This window comes from Orcinus orca, chromosome 11 (assembly GCF_937001465.1).
Source record: "Orcinus orca chromosome 11, mOrcOrc1.1, whole genome shotgun sequence".
Taxonomy (NCBI): Eukaryota; Metazoa; Chordata; class Mammalia; order Artiodactyla; family Delphinidae; genus Orcinus; species Orcinus orca.
Window position 1 is genome coordinate 6,458,797 of NC_064569.1, and position 22,249 is coordinate 6,481,045.

Below are 22,249 nucleotides of genomic sequence, written 5' to 3' on the forward strand. Positions count from 1 at the left end.
GCGGGCTCAGGGTACAGCCCTGTCTGCGCCCGTCTCCTGTGGCCTCTTAAAGTGAGAGCTGCTGTCGACCAGGATTCCAAACGCACCCCATTGCTTCCCTGACACGTATAGGGGACAACTCCCCTTGGAAGGGAAAGGCTGGCTTTTTCTTTATTTTCCAGATGAAGAAACTGCCCTCCGCAAAGATAAGCCAGTGTTCTGTGCACACAAAACCTAATAGCAGTAGAGTGAAGGACAGAGCAGAATTGTTCTTCGGCACGGGGATGTCTGCTCAGGGCTTTTGCCGTACACCCCAAGAGAGACCAGCCACAGACTCTTGGGGAACCGGGGCTCCCCTGCACCTGGTTTTGAACACCAGGAAGTTTTACACACTCCCACAGAGAGTCCGTGGATTAACCAGCCATCAGGGTCCTGGATTATCTCCCAGGCTCCTTGAGAAGCTCTCTCTACCGTCCCCGCCTTCCCAAGGGACATCCTACCTACAGGTGCGGTACTCAGCACCCTGCTTGTCCCATCTCAGAGTTTCAGAGAGACACATCCCTGCCTTTCCTATTTGCTGGCTGGTGCCTGAAATCCAACCACTGGCCCAAGGCCTCACTGCAAATAGTTTTCGTCTTCCTCTCAAGGGCTCAGTGAGCAGGATAGAGAGGCCTGGGCTGGGCTGAGCTGGAGCGCGAGCGCTGTGTCCCTGTAGCACCTGCCAGGGTGTGGTAGCTTAGAGACAGCAGCATTCCAGATCTGGAACGGGCCAGAGCAAGCTTGTTGCTGTGAAAAAAGCAGAAATCTGAGACCTGCACTTGTCATGGCTCTGTTTTAAATATTATCTTTTTAAGGTGCAGAAAAAAATACCTGAACACGTCTTTTTCACAACACAATTTTCCAACAACATGGAGGTTTACAGGACAATAAAAGCCTCCCTCTGTCCCATTCCTTTCCCACCCCTTGGCCCAGGAGAGCCACTGTCATTTGTGTCCATCTTTTTTGGGTGCTTTTATAGACTTACATGTATTTTTTAAAAACAAGATATATAGTTTTTTTTCCATAAATGGGACCACGGTCTAGGCATTATTCTATGACTTCCATGTTGGCTTTTAAACTATGTGCCTTAGAAAATGATAGTTTCTCCTGGGAAAAACCACAGTGGAAAAGAACATTAAAAAAAAAAAAGAATGTAAAAAAACCCACAAAATGACACTTTACCACTCTGGGCCACCAGGCTCTCAATGAAAGGGAGGGGGTGGGGTTGTAAGGCAGCCCAGATGGTCACCAAAGCCCTTTCCAGCTGGCTCTGCATCTAGCCCCTTGCTTAATGCATCAGGGAACTGAGGCCCCAGAAACAAAGTGACTTGCCCACATCACCCTGGGAGTTGGGGGTGGGGCCAGATTGAGAGCTGAGCTTCCCCTTTCCAAGCTCAGTGATGCTCCCTGACTTCCAGAGAAGTGGATGCCTGTTCTGGGGGTCATCAGGGCCTTGTAGGTCTTGTCTTGAAGCTCCCCCAGCCTCTCCCAGAGCCTCAGCCCTTCCTTCCCCCTCCCAGGACTGGCTATCCTCTAACCCTGTGGTTTGGCCATAAACTGTGCAAAGGCTACAGGGAGAGAGGGGAGACTAGAAGGTCTGCAGTGGAATGAGGGTTGTGAGTTCAGAGGGTCTTCCTGCCTCTTGCTCCCCAGGGACAGGAGATGGTGGAAGTGATCGCTTTCTCCCCCATGCTCCAACATGCACTGCTGTACACTCTTATCTCAGTGTGTGCATGTGTGCATGCGTGTATGTGTGTGTTTCCATATGCACGGATCATATTATGAGTTCTCTGAAGACAGGCACTAGGTTTATTACCAGTGGCCCCAGGGTCTAGTGGCCACTCTTTGTTGACTACCCCATTCTGCAGAAGACAGCAGAATTAGCATCTTGGGTAAGACTCAAGGTATATCTTTGACAGAGAGTGTTGTGCTATGAGAAAGTATCCTCAAATCTAAAATTTGACACAAACGAACTTATCTACAAAACAAACTCACAGACATAGAGAACAGACTTGTGGTTGCCAAAGGGTGGTGGTGGGGGAGGGATGGATTGAAGTTTGGGATTAGCAGATGCAAACTAGTCTACATAGGATGAATAAACAACGGAGTCCTACTAGAGAGCACAGGGAACTATATTCAATATCCTGTGATAAACCATAATGGAAAAGAATGTGTATATGTGTAAAACTGAATCACTTTGCTGTACAGCAGAAACTAACACAACATTGTAAATCAACTAGACTACATTTTTTTTTCCGTTAACAATTTTAATCAGTTTATTGTCTGAAGCACTATACTAGGTATAACATAGATACAAATTAAATTCTAAAGATTGCTCTTACCCCTTTTGAAGTTTACCTTCAAATGCAAAGGATAAAGCTATTAAGCTACTAAAAAAGGAGTAAATTTGGAGTCACTTGGGCAGGACAAAAAGATTTGTTTCATTATCTAGAAATAGTCGTAAGTCACCATTATAAGTAGAGAAATACAGAACTGATTTTTGGCTGCATTGGATCTTCGTTGCTGCACGCGGGCTTTCTCTAGTTGCGGCGAGCGGGAGCTACTCTTCCTTGCGGTGTGCGGACTTCTCATTGCGGTGGCTTCTCCTGCCGTGGAGCACGGGCTCTAGGCCCGTGGGCTTCAGTAGTTGTGGCTCGCGAACTCCAGAGTGCAGGCTCAGTAGTTGCGGCGCACGGCCTTAGTTGCTCCGCGGTGTGGGCGATCTTCCCAGACTAGGGATCAAATCCATGTCCCCTGCAATGGCAGCCGGATTCTGAACCACTGCGCCACCAGGGAAGTCCCATGAATTTCTTAAAAATTAAAAAAAAAATGAAGATATCCTCAAAACATCCAACATCCTAATTTCCTCTGAGTACCCATTAATTTGTGTTTTGTTAATTTATCTAAATTTCCTTCCCCTTTTCATTTCAGTCTCTATCCTTTCTAGGGTGAAAAGGAGTCACTCAAGTAATTGTAAATTTTTATTCTTACTGCTTAGAGCTAATTAGCCTCTCCACACTGGGCTGCCCACTGTGGAAAATAGTGTCCTTTTACCTGCGCTTATGTAGTATGAATTTCTCTTTCATCGAAAATGATGTTCCAGAAAATCCCTCCCTGCCACTCTTGGTCCAATCACCTGGCACGATGCCTAGAAGTTCACCATTTGAGGTTTATTCCTTTGGATTAAGGCTGAATTTCTCAACCTTGGCACTACTGACACTTGGATAATTCTTCGTTGCAGCCGTGTCCTGTGCACTGTACGACGTTTAACAGCATCCCTGGCCTCTACCGACTGACTAGATGCCAATAGTACCCCCTGAATTGTGACAATCAAAAACTCCTCCAAATATTGCCAAATGTCTTCTAGGGGGCAAAATCACCCCAGATGAGAAAATCACCCAGTTGGGCTGAGGGATTGTCCCCAGTGAAAATATTCTGGAGAAGGACAACCCTCATCGATTACACATTTCTCAGTGTTTACCAGACCCTATTCAAGGACAGCAGCTGGTTGAGAGCAGTATGGGGAAGAGGGGAGAAAGAAGATTATTTAGAAGAATCCACAGGGGGAAAGGAGGGGGAGAGATAAAATGGAAGACTGGGACTGACATACACACACTACTCTATATAAAATAGCTAACTAATAAGGATCTACTGGCTAGCACAGGGAACTCTACTCAATACTCTGTAATGACCTATATGCGAAAAAATTCTAAAAAAGAGTGGATCTATGTATATGTACAACTGATTCACTTTGCTATACAGCAGAAACTAACACAACATTGTATATCAACTATACTCTAATAAAAATCAAAAAAAAAAAAAAAAAGAATCCATTCCCATAAACCCTCCTTTTGGATTCCCATGGGCCTCTGGGAAGAAGGATCTCCCAGCAACCCCCTCTGGAGAGGGCCTGGAGAAAAGCCTCACTCCCACACACTCTGGGGGTCTATGGGGCACTCAGTCGGGGTCTGGTGTTGCCCCACGGAAATCAGCAAAACCTCAAGGAAGCCGATGAAGAACACGAAAGGGAAGAAGCAGAGACGATGTCTGCCCGTGAAGAGTTCATGGACGCCTCACCTTGTGAGGCTCCCCTCACCCTCCCGGAGAAGGCAGGGCAGGCATAATCACCATTCATGGGTGAGATTTGTCCATCAGTGTCCAGAAAGAGGAAACACTCTATGTCTTTCAAATGGAAGAAACTTAACACAGAGAATTGGTACATGGTTGATGGAAGTGCTGAGAAGCCAGTGGGGGACAGCAAGGCAACCCAGAAAATAGCAAAGCAGGAAGCAGCTACCTCTCTAGGGCTGGAAAGACAAACTTATACAGAAGCCTTACAGACCCAGAAGCCTCCAGAGCTATTTGGCAGGAACTAAATAGTGGGGGCTGCCTGGCAGGGGATGGGATAGTGGAAGGATGGAAGGAAGCAACACAACCAGCTGCGCGCCTTGTCAGAAAGCAGAGAAGCAGAGGAATCGCCTGGCTTCTTCCCTCTTCCCACCAAATTGTCCTCCACCCACCTGTCTTCCCACTGGCTGAGCCTACAGGGAAGCCAGAGGGAAAAGCACTCTGGGAAATGTAGTTCCCAATAGGGAACAGAACAGAGCAGGGGAAGGGTGGAGAACAGATCAGAGCCGCAAGCAAAGCAGCAGTTGATTTGGCACAAAAAAAGAGACCCAGAGAGGTGAAGTGACGGGGCCAAGATTAAAGTCCAGATCTTAGGGCTCTTTCCATAGGACGCAGAGAGTCCTTGAAAGCTGAAGTGACAGCTCATGCTAGCAGCAGAAAGAATATAGTTCAGACTGCTGGAGCTAAAAGGATCTGAGATGGTGCTTACCTGTGATGCAGGGAGCTTTGCCTGGAAAGGGCGTGCAGGAACATTTTGGGGTGCTGGAAGTATTCTGGGAGATACACAGGAATACACAAAAGTGAAAATTCATTGATCTGTACACATAAGATTAGTGTACTTTATGCATTTCATTGTTTATAGGTTATTCTTCAATTAAAGGAAAAAGAGTCCCTGTCTTTGAGTAAAATCTTAAAATATTTTCAAGTGAAATAATATATGTCTGGGATTTGCTTCAAAATAATTAAGAGAAGATTAGAAGAGTAGGAGAGGGTTCTATGGGAGAAATAAGACCCACCTGAGTTGAGGCTGGGAGTTCACAGTACTATTGTCTCCTCTTTTCCATATGTATAAATTATGCGTGATTTCCATGATAATAATAAAAAAAGAGACCTAAATAGACTTTTTTCCAAAGAAGACACACAGTTGGCCAACAGGCCCATGAAAAGATGCTCAACATCGCTAATTATTAGAGAAAGGCAAATCAAAACCACTATAAGGTATCACCTCACACCAGTCAGAATGTCCATCATCAAAAAGTCTACAAATAATGGGACTTCCCTGGTGGCGCAGTGGTTAAGAATCCGCCTGCCAATGCAGGAGACACGGGCTCGAGCCCTGGTTTGGGAAGATCCCACATGCCACGGAGCAACTAAGCCCATGAGCCACAACTACTGAGCCCGCGTGCAACAACTACTGAGGCCCGAGTGCCTAGAGCCCATGCTCCGCAACAAAGAGAAGCCACTGCAATGAGAAGCCCGCGTACTGCAACGAAGAGCAGCCCCCGCTCGCCACAACTAGAGAAAGCCCGCGCGCAGCAACAAAGACCCAACACAGCCAAAAAATTAATTAATTAATTTTTTAAAAGTCTACAAATAATAAATGCTGGAGAGGATGTGGCGAAAAGGGAACCCTCTTACACTGTTGGTGGGAATGTAAATTGGTGCAGCCACTATGGAAAACAGTGTGGAGTTTCCTTAAAAAAACTAAACCTAGAGCTACCATATGATCTGGCAATCTCTCTCCTGGGTATAGATCCAGAAAAGACGAAAACTCTAATTCGAGAAAATACGTGCGACTCTAATGCTCATAGCAGCACTATTTACAGCAGCCAAGACATAGAAACAACCCAACCGTCAGCAACAGACAATTGGTTTAAGAAGAATGTGCTATATATATATATATATATATATATATATATATATATAATGGAATATTACTCATAAAAAAGAATGAAATATTGCCATTTGCAGCAACATGGATGGACCAAGAGATTGTCATACTAAGTGAAGTAAGTCAGACAGAGGAAGACAAATATTATATGATATCACTTGTATGTGGAATCTAAAATATAATACAGATGAATCTATATACGAAACAGAAACAGACTCACAGACATAGAAAACAAACTATGGTCACCGAAGGGGAAAGAGATGGGGAAAGGATAAATCAGGAGTATGAGATTAACAGATACACACTACTATATATAAAATAGATAGGCAACAAGGATTTACTGTCTAACACAGGGAATTGTATACAATATCTTATAATAAACTAGAATGGAATAAAATCTGAAAATATGTATGCTTCAAATTTCATATAACGGAATAACCTTGCTGTACACCTGAAACCTATACAACATTGTAAATCAACTAAATTTCAATTTTAAAAATTTTGTTAATGAATAGAAAAAGGGATCTAAGGTGCGCACACAGACCTTTCTGCATTTAAGAGCTCAGTGGTGTGTCCAGTCCCAGACCCCATTTTCTTGACCTGAGCAGCGCGTGCCTTTCTGACACTTCCTCCCTTCCCAGGCAGCCTTGGATGTTCTCCGGCAGAGTGCGGGTCCTAGGCCTGCACCAGGAGAGGAGAGAGATGTCTATAGCTCAGGCAGGCTGATTCGCCCTTTTGTGATCCGCCCCCCACCAGGGGCACACCCCTGACCTGGACTTCCCACTCTTCCACCAGGAGCCTGTCCAGCCAGACAGACCAACCAGGGTGAGGATGTGTGAACAGAGCCCTCCAAGGAGGGGGCAGGGATGATGCCCAGGTGACCTCTCTCCAGACAGTCCGTCATGCTTAGGGAGGCACCCCTGAGTCGCGAGGAGGGAGCCTGGTTGCTGGAATGAGCTGGGACCCAGACATCCGGAGCCCCGGCCTCTAGGCTGGCTCTGCCACGGACTGGCTGTGGGACGTGGGCGAGGCATCATCAGTTTAGTCCATAAATATGTACCGGACACGCAGTTCGTGCCAGACCCTGTGTGAAGCTCCAGGAGCCCAGAGTTACAGCTCCGGGGCAGGCCGCTGCCGAGCTCAAGGCCCAGCGGCCAGCGGATGGTAAGCCGCGGGTCACAGGGACTGGTCTGCAGGGAGGCTGGGCAGCCCGGGGTGGAGGTGCTTCCCAGAGCCCAGGTGACCCTCAAGGACAGGTGGGAGTGAGCCAGGAGCACAGGAACTTGGAGACCAGACACCCTGGCATGGTTGGGTAAGGGCTGGGATGCTGTTAATGTGTTGCAGGGAAATGGTGGGAAGAAAAGGGACAAGGACCAGACCGAGTGCCCCTGGAATCCCCGTCTCCTCTACATGGCACCCTGGCCTCTGTGTCCTCATCCTTAATGTGAGGGGCCCGGTCTGGTGGGCTGTCAGCTCCCTCCAGCTCAAAGGGATTCAAAGGCTCCTGGGTGAGAGGCTGGGACTGAGGGTGGTGGCCACCCAGCCCCAGCCCAGCTGCCCTGCTCATGGGAACCTGGTCTATGCACCACTGCCTTCTCTGAGGACAGGGGAGCAGGGGCCGCTGCACGCTCTGGAGAATCTCGTAGGTGACCCGTGTCCACTGAGGTGGGTGTGGGCTGGGCTGACTCAGGGAAGGGGGTGCCAGCTGGCTGTGACTCCTTTGTAGTTTATCTTCAAAAGTCACACAACAGGGTAGGAAGCCGGGAGTCCAGACAGTCTGCCAGCTAGGACTTCTGGTTCCCAGATGCTGGTCTGGCTGGCCGAGGCTCTCGGTGGGTCTCTGCACCCTCCAAGTTTGACAGTCCAGGCCCATCCACTTTTCAGATCTGGCGTCCTGCTAGCTGGACACAGCTGTGTCTGGAACTCCATCTGTTCCCAGCTGGGCTTCCGGGGGCCCAGCCGAGGAGTGTGCACTGGCTCTGCTACCCCTTTCCCACTGGCTGGGCCTGGCCTGTCCCTGCATCCTCCTCTCCGGTCAGGCCTCCAAAGAAGGGAGGAGGCCCGGTTCCGGCCCCGCTGCCCTCACGTGCTTTCCCCGCCACCCCCTCCCGCCCTGCGTCGGGCAGCCAAGCCTGTTCCTCTTCCCGATTGCGACAGACAGCTGCCTCGGCTCCCAGCTCTCCCTGTCCCCGCCCCGCCGGCTCCTCCACTCCCACTTCCTGAGCCCAGCGCTGGAGCCCTGGAGGCCAGGCCAGGCCCGGCCGCTCTGGCCCCCGGGGGCAAGTCGGCCGAGTCCTGTCCCAGCCTCTGGGCTCGGGAGGCTGCTGCCACCACTGCCCGGAACGTCCAGGCCTCCCACCTTCCTCCCAGGCCTCCACCCATCTGCTCGGCTGGCTGACTGGCCGCCATGCGCCTGCCGTGGGCCGCCTCCCCCTGCGGCCTGGCCTGGGGGCAGCTCATATTGGGCCTCTGGGGTCTCCTGGCAGCATCCCAGCTCCAGCTGGTGAGGGAGGGGCCCAGGCCAGCGGGTGGGGGTGGGCTCAGCCAGGGAAGAGGGGTCTGGACCGCCCTCTCTGTAGCCCCTCTGCCCTTCCCAGCTGACTGCTGAATACTTCTCGCCTCACTCCATCTCCCCTTGAAGGTGCCCCCGTACCGCACGGAGAACCAAACCTGCCGGGACCGGGAAACGGAGTACTACGAGCCCAAGCATCACGTCTGCTGCTCCCGCTGCCCCCCAGGTGAGTGACGGGGGCCACAGGAAGTCTGGGACAGGGAGGTGGGTTACAGGGCGCTCCAGCCCACACCGCTGCCTCAGACGGAAGGTGGACGCCATCTCCCAGGAGTACCCGCTGGCAGAAACAGAGAGTGAGAGACACCGGCCGTCCCTCCCGTGTAGGCACCGCGGCAGGCCCAGGGTCACACAGCAAGCAGCAGAGGGCGTGGGGGAACCCTAGTCCCCTGACACTCCCACTGCCCCGCTCACATCCTAGGCACACACGTCTCGGCCGAATGTGGCCCCGACCAGGACACCACTTGTGCCACGTGCCCCGAAAATTCCTACAACGAGCACTGGAACCATCTCTCCATCTGCCAGCTGTGCCGCCCCTGTGACCAGAGTGAGTGGGGTGTTCTGGTGGGGACGGGGGCTGGGATCTCCTGGAGCGCAGCCCCTCTGCTGAGCCCTCTGTCTCCCCACCAGTGCTGGGCTTCATGGAGATCACGCCTTGCACTAGCAAACACAAAACCCAGTGCCGCTGCCAGCCAGGACTCTTCTGCGTCTTTTGGGGCTCTGAGTGTGTACACTGCGAGTCACTCTCCCACTGCCCGCCTGGCACTGAAGCCGAGCTCAAAGGTCAGAGGTCACTGGGGGCAAAGGGGTGGGGGGAGGAGGCGGGTGATCTTGAAGGGGGCAGGGTGCATGGGGTTGTGTCCATGGTGAGGCCCCAGGCCTCTTCTCCCTCCCTGAGCAAGGCTCACAGAAGGGACCTGCAGAGAAATGAAACTGGGATGGTGCAGGGCTCGGGGGTCCTCCCAGCACTGGGAGGAAGCGCGTGCAATTCGGAGATCAGGAAAGATGCTGCAAACTACGGATTGCAGTGGGTGGTCAGGGAAGGGGCCATCCAGTGGGCTCCCTTTGCCCACTCACCCTGGCTGGCCATGCATTTCTCTTGCCAGATGAAGACAGGAAGGCTAACAGCAACTGTGTTCCCTGTAAGGCAGGGCACTTCCAGAACACCTCCTCCCCCAGCGCCCGCTGCCAGCCCCACACCAGGTGAGGGTGCCAGGTCCGTGTTCCTCCCACCCTCCCAGCCCCAGCTGCTGACAGCCCCGTCCACTGCTCAGCTCCACGGACCGCCTCCCACTTACCACCAGGAGCCCACCTGAGCTGGGCTCTTTCCTCCACAGGTGTGAGGACCAGGGCCTCGTAGAGGCAGCGCCAGGCACCTCCCGGTCTGACACCAGCTGCAGAAATCCGCCAGAGCCCTCCGAGATGCCAGGTGAGGGGCCAGGGGCAGGGGCAGGGGGCATCTGGGAAGATGCCTTAATTCTAGCCATCTAAAAGAACGGGGAAATGATGAATCCTTTCCAGTCAGAATTGAGGCAAGAAGAAAAGCTCCTCAAAGGGAAATTGGAGTATCCCTGGGCCAGGTTAATTACACACAAACATACACACACACTTTTTAAGTTATATGTCCTACACATGACTTATAAGTTATATGTAATAGTACACCCACACGGAGATGTAATTGTAACTGACATCACCGTCATCGTTTTGGACATGCCACCATCACATAATCCATTTACTAGACTGGATGTCTCTGTAGTTATTCGAGAGAAGATTCTACACTTGATGCTTTCTTGGTCTTTTCTGTGGAGTCATTGGTTTCCTCGCCTAATAGAGGATTACAGGATGTTTCTAATGACTGTGGTTGTTATTAATCAGGGGAAAGTTTATTTCCTTAACTTTAAAAAATTACCAAGTATTTATAATCATAGCTTCCACTTATTGAGAGCTAGCGCGTCAGGCACTCTGTGAACACTTGACTTTCAATAACTCATTTGACCCTCATAATGATCCTATGAAATAGTCTTATTATTATCCTCACTGACTAGATGAGGAAACCGCGTCCCAGAGAGGTTAGGTGACTTGCCCAAGATCATCCATGTGGTAACTGGTGTTATGAAGACCTATTCTAAGTCTCTCTTTCTCCAAAGCCCATGCCGTAATACTTGCAGACTGCAGAAAATTCAGATAAACAAAACTAAACCTCACCCACAGAACCATCACCTAGCATATCCACTCAACACTTTCTTTTTTTTAATTTTAATTAATTAATTTATATTTTTTAATTTTTGGCTGCGTTGGGTCTTCGTTGCTGTGCACAGGCTTCCTCTAGTTGCAGTGAGCGGGGACTGCTGTTCTTTGCGGTACACGGGCTTCTCATTGCGGTGCACTGGCTTCTCTTGTTGGGGAGCACGGGCTCTAGGCGTGCAGGCTTCAGGAGTTGTGGCACGTGGGCTCAGGAGTTGTGGCTCACGGGCTCTAGAGCACAGGCTCAGTAGTTGTGGCGCACAGGCTTAATTGCTCCGCGGCATGTGGGATCTTCCCGGACCAGGCCTCAAACCCGTGTCCCTTGCATTGGCAGGCAGATTCTTAACTACTGCGCCACCAGGGAAGCCCCACACTCAACACTTTTGAATATATCTTCCCATACATTTTTCTGTGCAATAGAAAAAAATAATTATTTTCCTAAAAGTGCAGTCATTTGTAACTTAATTTTTCATTCAACTATATCATAAATATTTTCCACATCTTCGTATTAATTTCTAACTGTGTATCAAAAATGATAGGCATTTTAGAGCTGGAATTTTAGAGAGTATGTAAGCTAATCTCATTTTTATATGAAAAATACACAACTGGGCAGGAGCCCAGGTGTCCAAGACTCTGGGTCTAGTTTTTCCCCCACACCTCCCATTCTGGACTCCCTTAGGCCATGGAATTAGACGGATCACAAAGGGCAAACTCCCAGTGTGCAAATGTCCAAGTGCTCCCCATCTTCCTCAGGCACAGGTGACACAGGCGACGGGCATGGTAGACTCCATGCTGTTGACGGCAGCATGAGGCCCATAGGAAGGCAGCAGTTACCATGGCTACATGTGGGCACCTGAGAAACCCAGCCTCCGCTTCCCTCCCTCCCGGGACCTGCCCTGAGCTGCGGGTGGAGACCGGGCAGCCCTCCACTGCCAGGTAGCCACAGGCAGAGTTCAGAAGCCAGGATCCCGACTCCGTCACCCCTGTAAACACCTCCACAGCTGCAGAAGGACAACCTCAGCTCCCGCAGCTGTGGGTCTCTCTGTAAGATGGTCAAGTCCGCAGAGACATGACTTCACCCTGTGGCCTGAGTCTGCTTACAGACTCCCCACCTCCCTTATTGCTTCCCACTCCCACTTTCAGCCCTTGCAGACCGACTGCCCAAGTGCCTGTCCTCACCCGCAAGGCTGCCCCCATGCCGGTGGCCACCCGCATCCACCCCAAACGTCTCCATCTGCGGCAGAGTTTCTGCTGGCTGTCAGGAGGTCCCCCCACTAGTCAGGCTTAGTGCCCCTTCTCTGTAACCCAAGGGAAGTTTCTCCAACTCCTCCTTTAGGAACTGTAGTGGAACCGGAAGGGGAAAGCTGCTCTCCCTTTTCTGCCCGGGTGGCTTGAGAACTGCAGAGCTCTTCCTTAACTGCCCACCCCCCAGCCTCCTCGGGCCCTCATGCCACGTCCTGTCTGCCGTCCTGCAGGAACGATGCTGGTGCTGGCCGTCTTGCTGCCGCTGGTCTCCTTGCTGCTTCTCACCACTGTGTTCGCCTGCACCTGGAAGAGCCACCCCTCTCTCTGCAGAAAGCTGGGTAGGAAGGAGCAGGGTGCAGGCAGGGATGCAGGGCCTGGGTCTGTGCCTACCTAGCTGGGGGAGGGGGGCTGGAGGGAATATTCAGCTCGCCCAGGGATGACCCTTCCGCGCCTTCACACCCCCAAGACGCCCAGCACCTGCCCCCCACATAGACATCACCTCCATCCAGCCCCCCACTCTGAGGCTGGAGATAAGGGTAATGGTAACCTGATCCTTGTGGGGAGCCCAGGGTGAGCAGTGCCATATCATGGCTTGTGTGGAGGGGGAGAGCCTGGGGGTCTGAGGCCTGCCCTTTCATTTTCTGTTGCAGGATCCCTGCTCAAGAGGCACCCAGAGGTAATGGGGAAGGCTGAGGAGGCAGCAAGGAGGGGCAGGGGGACAGGTGAACCAGGTGGGGGGCAGGCAGGAAAAGAGTCTGCCGCTTCAACAACCACTCATTCATTCAACTAATAATTCATCAAGCACACGGTGTGCTAGGCACTGTTCAAGGCACAGTGGAAACAGCAGTGAGCAAAGCAAAGTGTCTGTCCTCCCAGAGTTACAAACCAGTGGAGCCAGAATAAAGTTAGACAGCTGTACCTCAGGGAGTGATAATTGCTAAATAAAGCATGGTAGGGGGACAGTGACAGTGGCAACAGACGAGGGTATATTATCTTAGAGTGGACAGAGAGGGCCTCTGTGATCAGCTGATATTTGAGCAGAGAGCTGAAGAACACAGGGAGCCAGCCGTCGGGATGTATCGAGGAAAGTGCTCCAGGAGCTGAGGAAACATCAGGTGCAAAGGCCCTGGGGCAGGGAGCCTGAATAGGAGCAGAAGAGGGCACTGAGCTGCCTAAGCGTGGGGTGGGGAGGGGGGAGGAATTAAAGAAAGATGGGGTCTGAGGCCCACGTCACTGCTCGGTTCTCGGCCTCTGTCCTGCAGGGAGAGGAATCAAATACTGCTGAAGGAAGCTGGGAGCCCCCGAGGGTCAACCCACAGTACCCTGACCTGGTAGAGCCACTTCTGCCCACCTCTGGAGACTTGACCCCAGCTTCGGCCGGGCTCCCGGCGTCCCCAGGTTTGGAGGAAGAGGCGCTACAACAGCAGAGTCCTCTGAGCCAGACCAGGGAGCTGGAGGCTGAGCTCCCAGAGCAAGGCCAGGTGGCCCACGGTGAGCCTGGGGCAGGCGCAGGGAGCAGAGTGGGTGGGGAGGGAGGGTGGGCAGGGAGAGAGAGTGTGAGCCAGGCAGAAATGAGGAGACTAAACCTGGTGCAAGAGGAAGCTCCAGCAGCCAGAGCGTCCCGACTCCAGAGCAGGGAAGAGACTGAAAACCAAGAAACAGAGGAATAAACACAGAGCTCAAGAACGCCGATGGAGAGGGACAGAGCGGAAATGGCGATGGCGGACGGGGCCCTGGGGAAGCTGGAGTCCGATGCTGGGGTCACACAGGCCTTCCCCTCAAACTTGCCCCTCACTCCTTACTCCGCCTTCCTTCCCACAGGCACCAATGGCATTCACGTCACCGGCGGGTCTGTGACTGTCACCGGCAACATCTACATCTACAACGGGCCAGTACTGGGGGGAGCACGGGGCCCCGGAGACACCCCCGCTCCCCCAGAGCCTCCGTACCCCATCCCTGAAGAGGGTGCCCCTAGCCCTCCCGGGCTCTCCACACCCTACCAGGAGGATGGCAAAGCTTGGCACCTGGCTGAGACAGAGACACTGGGGTGCCACACCCCCTAACGGGGCCAAGGACCCAATTTGTCACCCACGCCTGATGTTGTCTGGAGAAGCCAGGAGAAGGGAGGCCTGAGAGCGCCTCCTCCCCGTGGCCGCCCTCCCCGCACAGGACTGACCAAGGGCCTGGGTAGGGCCCCGAGAGCTGGACCCCGAGGGGCCGGGGCTCAGACGCGTCTCTGAGAGCAGGGCCAGCACTGGCTGGGAATGGTGCCCCCGCAGGACTCTCACCACCGCCCGAGCAGGCCCGGGACTCCACTGCAGACCCCCTGCCCACTGGGGCAGCACCAGCTCGGCCTCAGGCACAGACAGCACATGTGACGCTAACTGCCGCCCCCCTGGCATCTGTACCCCAAGCATGGCACGGAAGGGAGCCACCACGTGGTCACTCAAGGACATGGCCGGGACCTCTGGCGGATTTGTGATGCCCGTCATCCCCAAGCTTCAGAGGCCCTTCGAGGGCCCACACTTCACATGGACTGAGGGAGACGCTACGTGAAGATGGAGTGACAGGGAGGACCACCCTCCCCTTCTAGACAGGAAAGGGAATCCTTATAACCAGGGGCTTGGGTGGGGTTTTAGGTATAAGGGAGAATTTTGGAGGGGGAGGAAAACGGTGAGTGTATTTATGAATTGTAACCACATGCAAATAAAGAGGAGACTGAGACCTAGATCATTGATTTCTGTGGGATTTTTTTTTGGCCGTGCCACACGGCATATGGGATTCTAGTTCCCTGACCAGGGATCGAACCTGCGCATTTGAAAGTGCGGAGTCTTGGGCTTCCCTGGTGGCGCAGTGGTTAAAAATCTGCCTGCCAATGCAAGGGACACGGGTTCGAGCCCTGGCCCGGGAAGATCCCACATGCCACAGAGCAACAAACCCCGTGCACCACAACTACTAAGCCTGCTCTCTAGAGCCCATGCGCCACAACTACTGAGCCCACGTGCCACAACTACTGAAGCCCGCGCACCTACACCCCGTGCTCCGCAACAAGAGAAGCCATGACAATGAGAAGCCCGCGCACCGCAATGAAGAGTAGCCCCGCTCGACGCAACTAAAAGAAAGCCCGTGCGCAGCAACGAAGACCCAACACAGCCATAAATAAATAAATAAATAAATTTATAAAATTTAAAAAAAAAGGGAAGTGCGGAGTCTTAACCCCTGGACCGCTAGAGACGTCCCTTGGGATTTACAGAGGAACACTATTCCATTGGGGCTGTGTCAAAGGCACAGGTCAAAGCTGTGAAATATAATCGCACAAGGTATTTGTGTAAGAGGCCGGGATATGGAGTTCAGGTGATGACAGTATTGGCCAGCAATCACTGACGGCGTGGCAGGCAGTGTTCTCAATGCTGTGCAAGGTGACCTTATGCAACCTGCACACCCCCCCCAGGAGGTAGGTACCATGACTCTTCCCATTTAACAGATGAGGACACTGAGGCCCAGGAGGGTAAGTCACTTGCCCAGTTCAGCTGCACATGGCTGCCATGCGCCCTCCCCCCCCACCCCAATTAGGCTGGCTCTAGAGGCCTGTTGGGTAAAAAGAGAATTTCTCTGAACGGGTAAAATGGGCTGGTTTTCTGAAGTCATCAGACCTCCTGCATGTCCCACCAGCATCCAGTCTCAGCCAGCTCTCCAACCCTCAGGCTCAAGGCAAAGTGCAAAAGTATTTGGCAAAAGGTTGGAGGAAGGGAAAGATACACACTTTAGACATAAATTGACATAAATTTAGAGGCCAAGTTCACATTCTGTTGGTGGAGAGATAGAGGCCGGCCTCCTTCAACCCAGAAGGAGCACTCGTGACCTTTACTTTATTTCTTCTTGTCTTGCAGGCGTACCTCGCTGTATTGTGTGTGGGTTTTTTTGTTTGTTTGTTTGTTTACAAATTGTGGCAACCCTGCATTATTGATGATGGTTAGCATTTTTCAGCAATAAAGTATTTTTAAATGAAGCCATGTACGTTGGTTTTTAGACATAATGCTATTATTGCACACTTAATAGACTACATATATGTATAATTTTTAGATGCAGTGGGAAACTCAAAAATTCGTGTGATTCGCTTTATTGTAGTGGTCTGGGACGGAACTTGCAACATCTCCAAATATGCCTGTATTTTCTTTTTTCCCCAAAAAGAACTTTAAATCTTTCAAGCTCTCTTATTGTTTGTAAAGGTTTGGGCCCCCAGAATTTATCTGCCATGCTGCTCGGTCTTAGGTTGAAGGATTGTGAGGGGAGCTGCTGCCAGCTGACCGCTCCTTCCATAAAAGGCCACCATCTGGGTCTAATGTTATGATTCTGTTGCTGGGACCCTTCAAGGTGGGGAGGGTTATTTAAGGTTGGATATGGATGGTTATTTAAGGTTGGATATGGATATATAAGGTTGGATATTTAAGGTTATTTAAGGCTGACCTTGAAAATGCTAAATCCAACTTCCTTTCTTGAGAAGTAAATAATGTGAGCTGTATTTTTAGAGTTAAATCCTCCTGTTCTTGCCATATCCTAGCACTAGACAACATGATTCCTTAATCATTGTTCCAAGGTGTTTAGATTAAAAAAAAAATTATCCTTTTTCTTTTCAACAAAATAAAAGGAGGGAAATTTTTTTAAGGAAATGATGCTAATGGAACTACCGGATAAAATGGTAGTTAATAATGGGGTAATTAGGTCTGAATCCAGCTAGTCTTTTCTTTTTTTTTTTGGATGGTTTATAAACTTTATTGTCTACCCTGTTTGGAATTGCATGGAATGTTCTAGAAGTTTCACAGAGTCTGGACCCCATCCCCCACCCCAAACCTTCTGGAATTTTCTATCTACCTCCATGTCCTGGGGCTCAAGGAATGTTCTTGGCTGTGATCTTCACTGAGAGAAAACAAACTTGAGAGCCCATGAGAAAGGTCCAGATATCACAGACCACTAGTGTTTTTACAAACAAACCCCCAAAGAACCCCAACCCCATTTGATGGAAACTTTGATAGAATCTTGCCCCAGGGACACTCTGTTATGCCACAGCTCCTTGGTTGAGAATCACCAGCCTCTGTACATTTTACTAAGCTTCACTTCCTGTAGTTTGTGTTTTGAAAAGAACAGACTTTCCCTCTTGTTTTCCAAATACGAAACACAATAACATTAAATGTTCTTTTTTAAAGTACGTATGCCCTTCCCCCCAGACTAAGGCTCGCTGAGCCCAGCATGTCTGAACCAGAGTGGGCTTAAATCTTTACTACTGAATCATATGGTCACTGTAAAGCCATGACTAAGAGCTTGCCCCCAACCTCCAAGGCTAGAGAAAACAGAATGGTTCCCAAGAGACCAAGTTGAACTAGCTATGGGTTTATCCCCAATTATACAAGGATTTCACACAAAAGACTGAGTGCAGAAATTGGTATTAATAGTAGCAAAGCACCTCTGGCTTTGTTTAGAACCTAGACTTAGGCGCTCATCCTTATAGTAGATGTCCCGCAAAGGTTTTCTATCCCCCCACCCTGCCCTGGCTTTACACTCAACAGTGCATACACACTAGAGTACCTACCATCTCACAGCTAATTCACGCCCCACATGCAGTGATTCAGGGTTAAGAGAGCTGATTATCACACCTCTAGCCAAGTGATGACCCACTGCTTAGCACCAATTAGGCATAGAGGTTAAAAAAAAAGAAATCCTCAACCAGCTCTGAATAAGGAAGTGAATTACACCATGTGTCCTTCAGCAGTCCTGTCTACTCAAACTCCCCCAGTTCCCACAGTCTCAAGTCACCATGTTTCAAGGACTTGGCTTGTAGGGTCTCCCCACATTCAGGCAACTCAAACTCCCGGTTTGTTGCTCTATTTCTGGGAAGGGATGAGCTGCACAGTTAGTGATGGGTCCGGCTGGTCAAGGGATGACCAGGTAGGTGGCAGGCACACTGTCCTGAGGATAAACCTGACTCTACTGGCATCATATTTTAATCACTGAGCCCATTAGAACATGGATAATAAGTGTGACAGACCTCAAGAGAGCAAACGACTTGTTCCTCTGCCATCATGCCCACAGAGGAACTTCTCCAACGTCATACGCTAGATAAGCATGGGCACAGGAAGCCTTATTCCTTATGCTCATGACCTTGTTTTCTTTCCCGCTCCCACACGCCCCCAACAGAAGGGGGAGTGGGGTCTGGGGCTGACCACCGAAGAATGGCCAGGTTCCCACAGATCACATCCTTACCCTACAATAGGTCTCATCCGCGGCTTGCGGAACTCACAGAAAGACGAGTTTCATACAACTCCGGAATTTTTCTTTTGGCAGCCACAACAGGCCACATTGCACGTTTCAGGGTTACAGAGGACCCCACGCTACACACGTGGGGCAGGAGCAGACGAGTCTCACTTTACAAGGAAGCCAGAGCAAGTGTTCCAGAAATTGACAACATCTGGAAGCAGGCACCCCAGAGCCTCCAGGAAACCCCTCACTCTCGGGCTTTGGGGATGCTTCATTGGGGGCCTCTTTCTTAGGCATGGAAAAGCCTCTTTCCTGGACCAGAGGGGTAAGGATGTGTAGGTCAATGGCTAAGCTGGCCAGCCGGGGAACAGGAAGGGGAGAGCAGTTCCTTCGGACCCCAGCAGAAGACAACAGGTTCAAGATGACAGGCAAGGCCATTTTCTTGGGGGTAGGGGATGCTGGCTGGGGGCTGCTCGCCTCCCCTCTGCTCGGCGATTAAGAAAAAAAGTCCATGATGATGAAGACTGTGATCAGAACGAAGGCGGAAGCGTGTCTCGGGTCTCCGCCCAGCAGAAGCCCTTCTTGGCCCCACCCGTTTGCTGTCGCTGTCATGCCTGGTAGAAGGCATTGAAGTCAGACACGGTTCGGTTGGTGCCCAGCTAGGCCTGACCACAGCCTCGGCACAAGAGGTGGGCGGTGGGGCTGGGGGTGAGTCGGGTGGGCGCCTCAGAGGGCCGGACACTGGGCCGTGCACGTCCTGGTCACTGAGCAGGCCGCGGTCATGCTTGCGACACAGGGTGGCCAGAAAGCCAACACTGAGTCCAGCCAATGTCAACATGGGTGCAGGAGGCCAGTGTGAGGCTAAGGCCGCAGTCCACAGGGGAGATGGACGAAATCGAGTGTAGGGCAGTGCAACGGGAGATGTGGCGGTATGTGGTCTTGGGGTAATTAAGAATTTCTCTTTTCAAAAGATGGAGTGGTTCACATTGACAGCTGAGTGGACTCTGTCTACTACCCACCCAATAGACTTCTGCACCTTTCCTAGGAACAGAACACTATTTCTGTACTAGGACAAAGATTCCTTGATATCAGGATGGGAGGCCCTTCCCCCAATTTCAAGGGCCAGTAAACCCATTACCCTTTGCTAGGAATTGGTTTGGGATAAGCATGGGATCCATCCTGGCCAATGACATGGACAGGGAAATCTTCCTTCTCAGGACAAAAAGCATTATCAGGAAAAAGTTTTTGGCTTTCCTTGTCCCTTCTTTCATGTCTGGGGGATGCTTGTGTGAGGACATGATGCCTGCACTGTGGCAGCCATCTTGCTATCATGAAGAAAAGCCATGGAGCTAAAAAGCCAATTCTCTGAGGATGGAAGTCCTGGAAGAAAAGAAAGAGCCTGGCTTATGAGGCATCATTGAGCAGCTGAACCAACAGTCAGTGAACACCTACTTCTGGGCTTCTTTTTGTGAGAGATAAAGCAAACCCCCATATGTGTAAATCACAATAAGTCAAGTTTTCCTTTTCTTTTTTAGTTTTAACTTTATTTATTTCCTCTTTGGGGGTAGGTAATTTATTCACATGGCTCAAAATTCAAAAAGTATCAAAGAGTGAACAGTGAAATGTTTCTCTTTCACTACTGCCCCTCAACCAGCAAGGTGTCCCCTCCCTGGAAGCAACCAATGTTACTGTTACTGTTACTGATTTATGCATATTCAAGCAAATATATACACATATATAACTTCCTCCTTTTTTTCCACAAATGGTAGCAAATTCTTTGCATATTTTTCCTTTTGGCTTTTTCATTTATCAAAATAGCTTGGCCATAATTCCATATGGGTATCAAAACGTCCTCCTTAATTGTTATATCTTCATAGTATCTCACTGTATGGGATCCCAATATCTGCACCATTTAACTAGATCCCTTGGATGATTTTTAATTAATTTCCAATCTTTACTATTAAAAACAGTTCTACAGTAACCTATGTCGTTTTGCACATGTGGAAGTATTGCTGTCAAAAATTTGCTAGAGGGCTTCCCTGGTGGCGCAGTGGTTGAGAGTCCACCTGCCGATGCAGGGGACACGGGTTCGTGTCCCGGTCCGGGAAGGTCCCACATGCCACCGAGCGGCTGGGCCCGTGAGCCATGGCCGCTGAGCCTGTGCGTCCGAAGCCTGTGTTCCGCAACAGGAGAGGCCACAACATTGAGAGGCCCGCGTACCACAAAAAAAAAAAAAAAAAAAAAAATTTGCTAGAAATAAAATTGGGGGTCAAAAGATACATATACTTTATTTTGATAAATATTGCCAAATTGTGCTCCATAGAGATTAAACATCAGCAGTTTATAAGTGCCATTTTCATACACAAATACCAACCTTGCTGTGCTAGTGAACATTTTAATCTTTGCCAATCTGAAAGGTGAAAAATGGTATCTCAATGTCATTTTTATTTGCATTTCTTATTGTGAGTAAAGTTTTTCATTTCATTGTGACTGAACACTTTCATATGTTAAAGAGTCATTTGTAACTTATTTTCCACTAACTGTTCATTTCTCTTACCATTTTTCTACTGGATAATTATGAAATAGTATCTTGTTATCCCCCAAATCATCTATTGAACAATGATTTTTTTCTTCACTAATTTAAAACACTACCATTATCATAAACTCAATTTGTGTGTGAATTTGAATTTACTTCTGGATTTTCAATTCTCTTTCTTAGATCTGGTTTTTTAGTTTGCTAGCACTACAGTCTTCCAATTATATATTTTAGCTTTATATCTTAATATCTATGGGGCTCCTTTTAACCTCCTTTTTCAAAATTCTCCCAACCATATTTTCTTATTTGTTTTTCCACATGAACATCAGTTTATCTAGTAGAAAAGAAAAGAAAAAAGAAAAGAAAAGAAAAGAAGAAACTCCCTCATGTCTTTCTGGTGCGAGCCTTCCTTTCGAGAACATGATATGCCTTTCTATTTGTTGATTCCTCTTATTCCTCTCAGTAGTATTTCAGTGTTTAATGTTTTTAAAATATAGCTCTTGAGTATTTCTTAAATTCGTTCCTAGATGTTTCATCTTTGTAAGTGCCTTAGAAATGGAATTTATTTCTGTATTTTTACCCAGTCACCTACTGAATTCTCTTATCAACTAAAATAGGTTTTCAGTTGATTCTCTTAGATTATCAACTATAAAAAATGTGAAATTAATCTCTGCTGTCTAACTTTATGCTTCTGATATATTTTAATCTTGTCTAAATGCATTGCCTAATACCTCCAGAAGAATGTTCAGTAGTAATAGTAGTAGTAGTTAATGGACATTGCTGTCTTGATCCTGATTTTTTTTTTTTTTTTTTTTTTTTTTGTGGTACGCGGGCCTCTCACTGTTGTGGCCTCTCTCATTGCGGAGCACAGGCTCCGGACGCGCAGGCTCAGCGGCCATGGCTCACGGGCCCAGCCACTCCGTGGCATTTGGGATCTTCCCGGACCAGGGCACAAACCCGTGTCCCCTGCATCGGCAGGCGGACTCAACCACTGCGCCACCAGGGAAGCCCGATCCTGATTTTAATGGAAATATTTTCAGTATGTCCCTATTAAGCAGGAGCTGAAATAGATATATTTACTTTATTATGCTAAGGAAATATCCATCTCTTACCATTTCACTGAGTTTTTAAATTACAGTGGATATTGAGTTTTTATGAGAAGAAAACAAATGTTTTTTGAGCATCTACAAAGACAATTCACTACTTTTCCCCTTAAGTCTATTAATCTGATGAATTACATAAATAAGTTTCCTAATACTAAACTATCTTTACTTTCTGGAATAAACCACACTTGATCTTGAAGTATTTTCTTTTAATGTAGCTCTGGGATTCTGTTTGCTAATATTTTATTTCATATTTTCATAAG

The 22,249-nt window shown here is 49.5% G+C and overlaps 1 protein-coding gene and 1 long non-coding RNA gene across 2 annotated transcripts; one reads left to right on the top strand and one right to left on the bottom strand.

Annotated features, from left to right (window-relative positions):
- Positions 1 to 2,287: 2,287 nt before the first annotated feature.
- On the bottom strand, positions 2,288 to 8,154 carry LOC117196326 (uncharacterized). The gene is made up of 3 exons (XR_007470140.1): positions 7,611 to 8,154; positions 6,582 to 6,718; positions 2,288 to 4,919 (listed from the first exon to the last, which is right to left on the bottom strand). It is a non-coding gene; the product is annotated as an uncharacterized LOC117196326 (long non-coding RNA).
- A 118-nt stretch (positions 8,155 to 8,272) lies between these two features.
- Positions 8,273 to 14,825, top strand: LTBR (lymphotoxin beta receptor). Its single transcript, XM_004279030.4, has 10 exons — positions 8,273 to 8,540; positions 8,679 to 8,775; positions 9,028 to 9,153; positions 9,237 to 9,389; positions 9,713 to 9,809; positions 9,944 to 10,035; positions 12,326 to 12,433; positions 12,746 to 12,771; positions 13,358 to 13,586; positions 13,917 to 14,825. The coding sequence occupies exons 1-10, from the start codon at positions 8,445 to 8,447 to the stop codon at positions 14,156 to 14,158; spliced, it is 1,266 nt and encodes a 421-aa protein (XP_004279078.1). The 5' UTR covers positions 8,273 to 8,444; the 3' UTR covers positions 14,159 to 14,825.
- Positions 14,826 to 22,249: the final 7,424 nt, after the last annotated feature.

Excerpts from the sequence above, each read along its gene's own strand:
- LTBR (XM_004279030.4), top strand. The coding sequence starts at position 8,445 with ATGCGCCTGCCGTGGGCCGCCTCCCCCTGCGGCCTGGCCTGGGGGCAG. Across the intron at positions 9,154-9,236 it reads GTGCCGCCCCTGTGACCAGA|TGCTGGGCTTCATGGAGATC; the intron begins GTGAGTGGGGTG and ends TCTCCCCACCAG. Across the intron at positions 12,772-13,357 it reads TGCTCAAGAGGCACCCAGAG|GGAGAGGAATCAAATACTGC; the intron begins GTAATGGGGAAG and ends TCTGTCCTGCAG.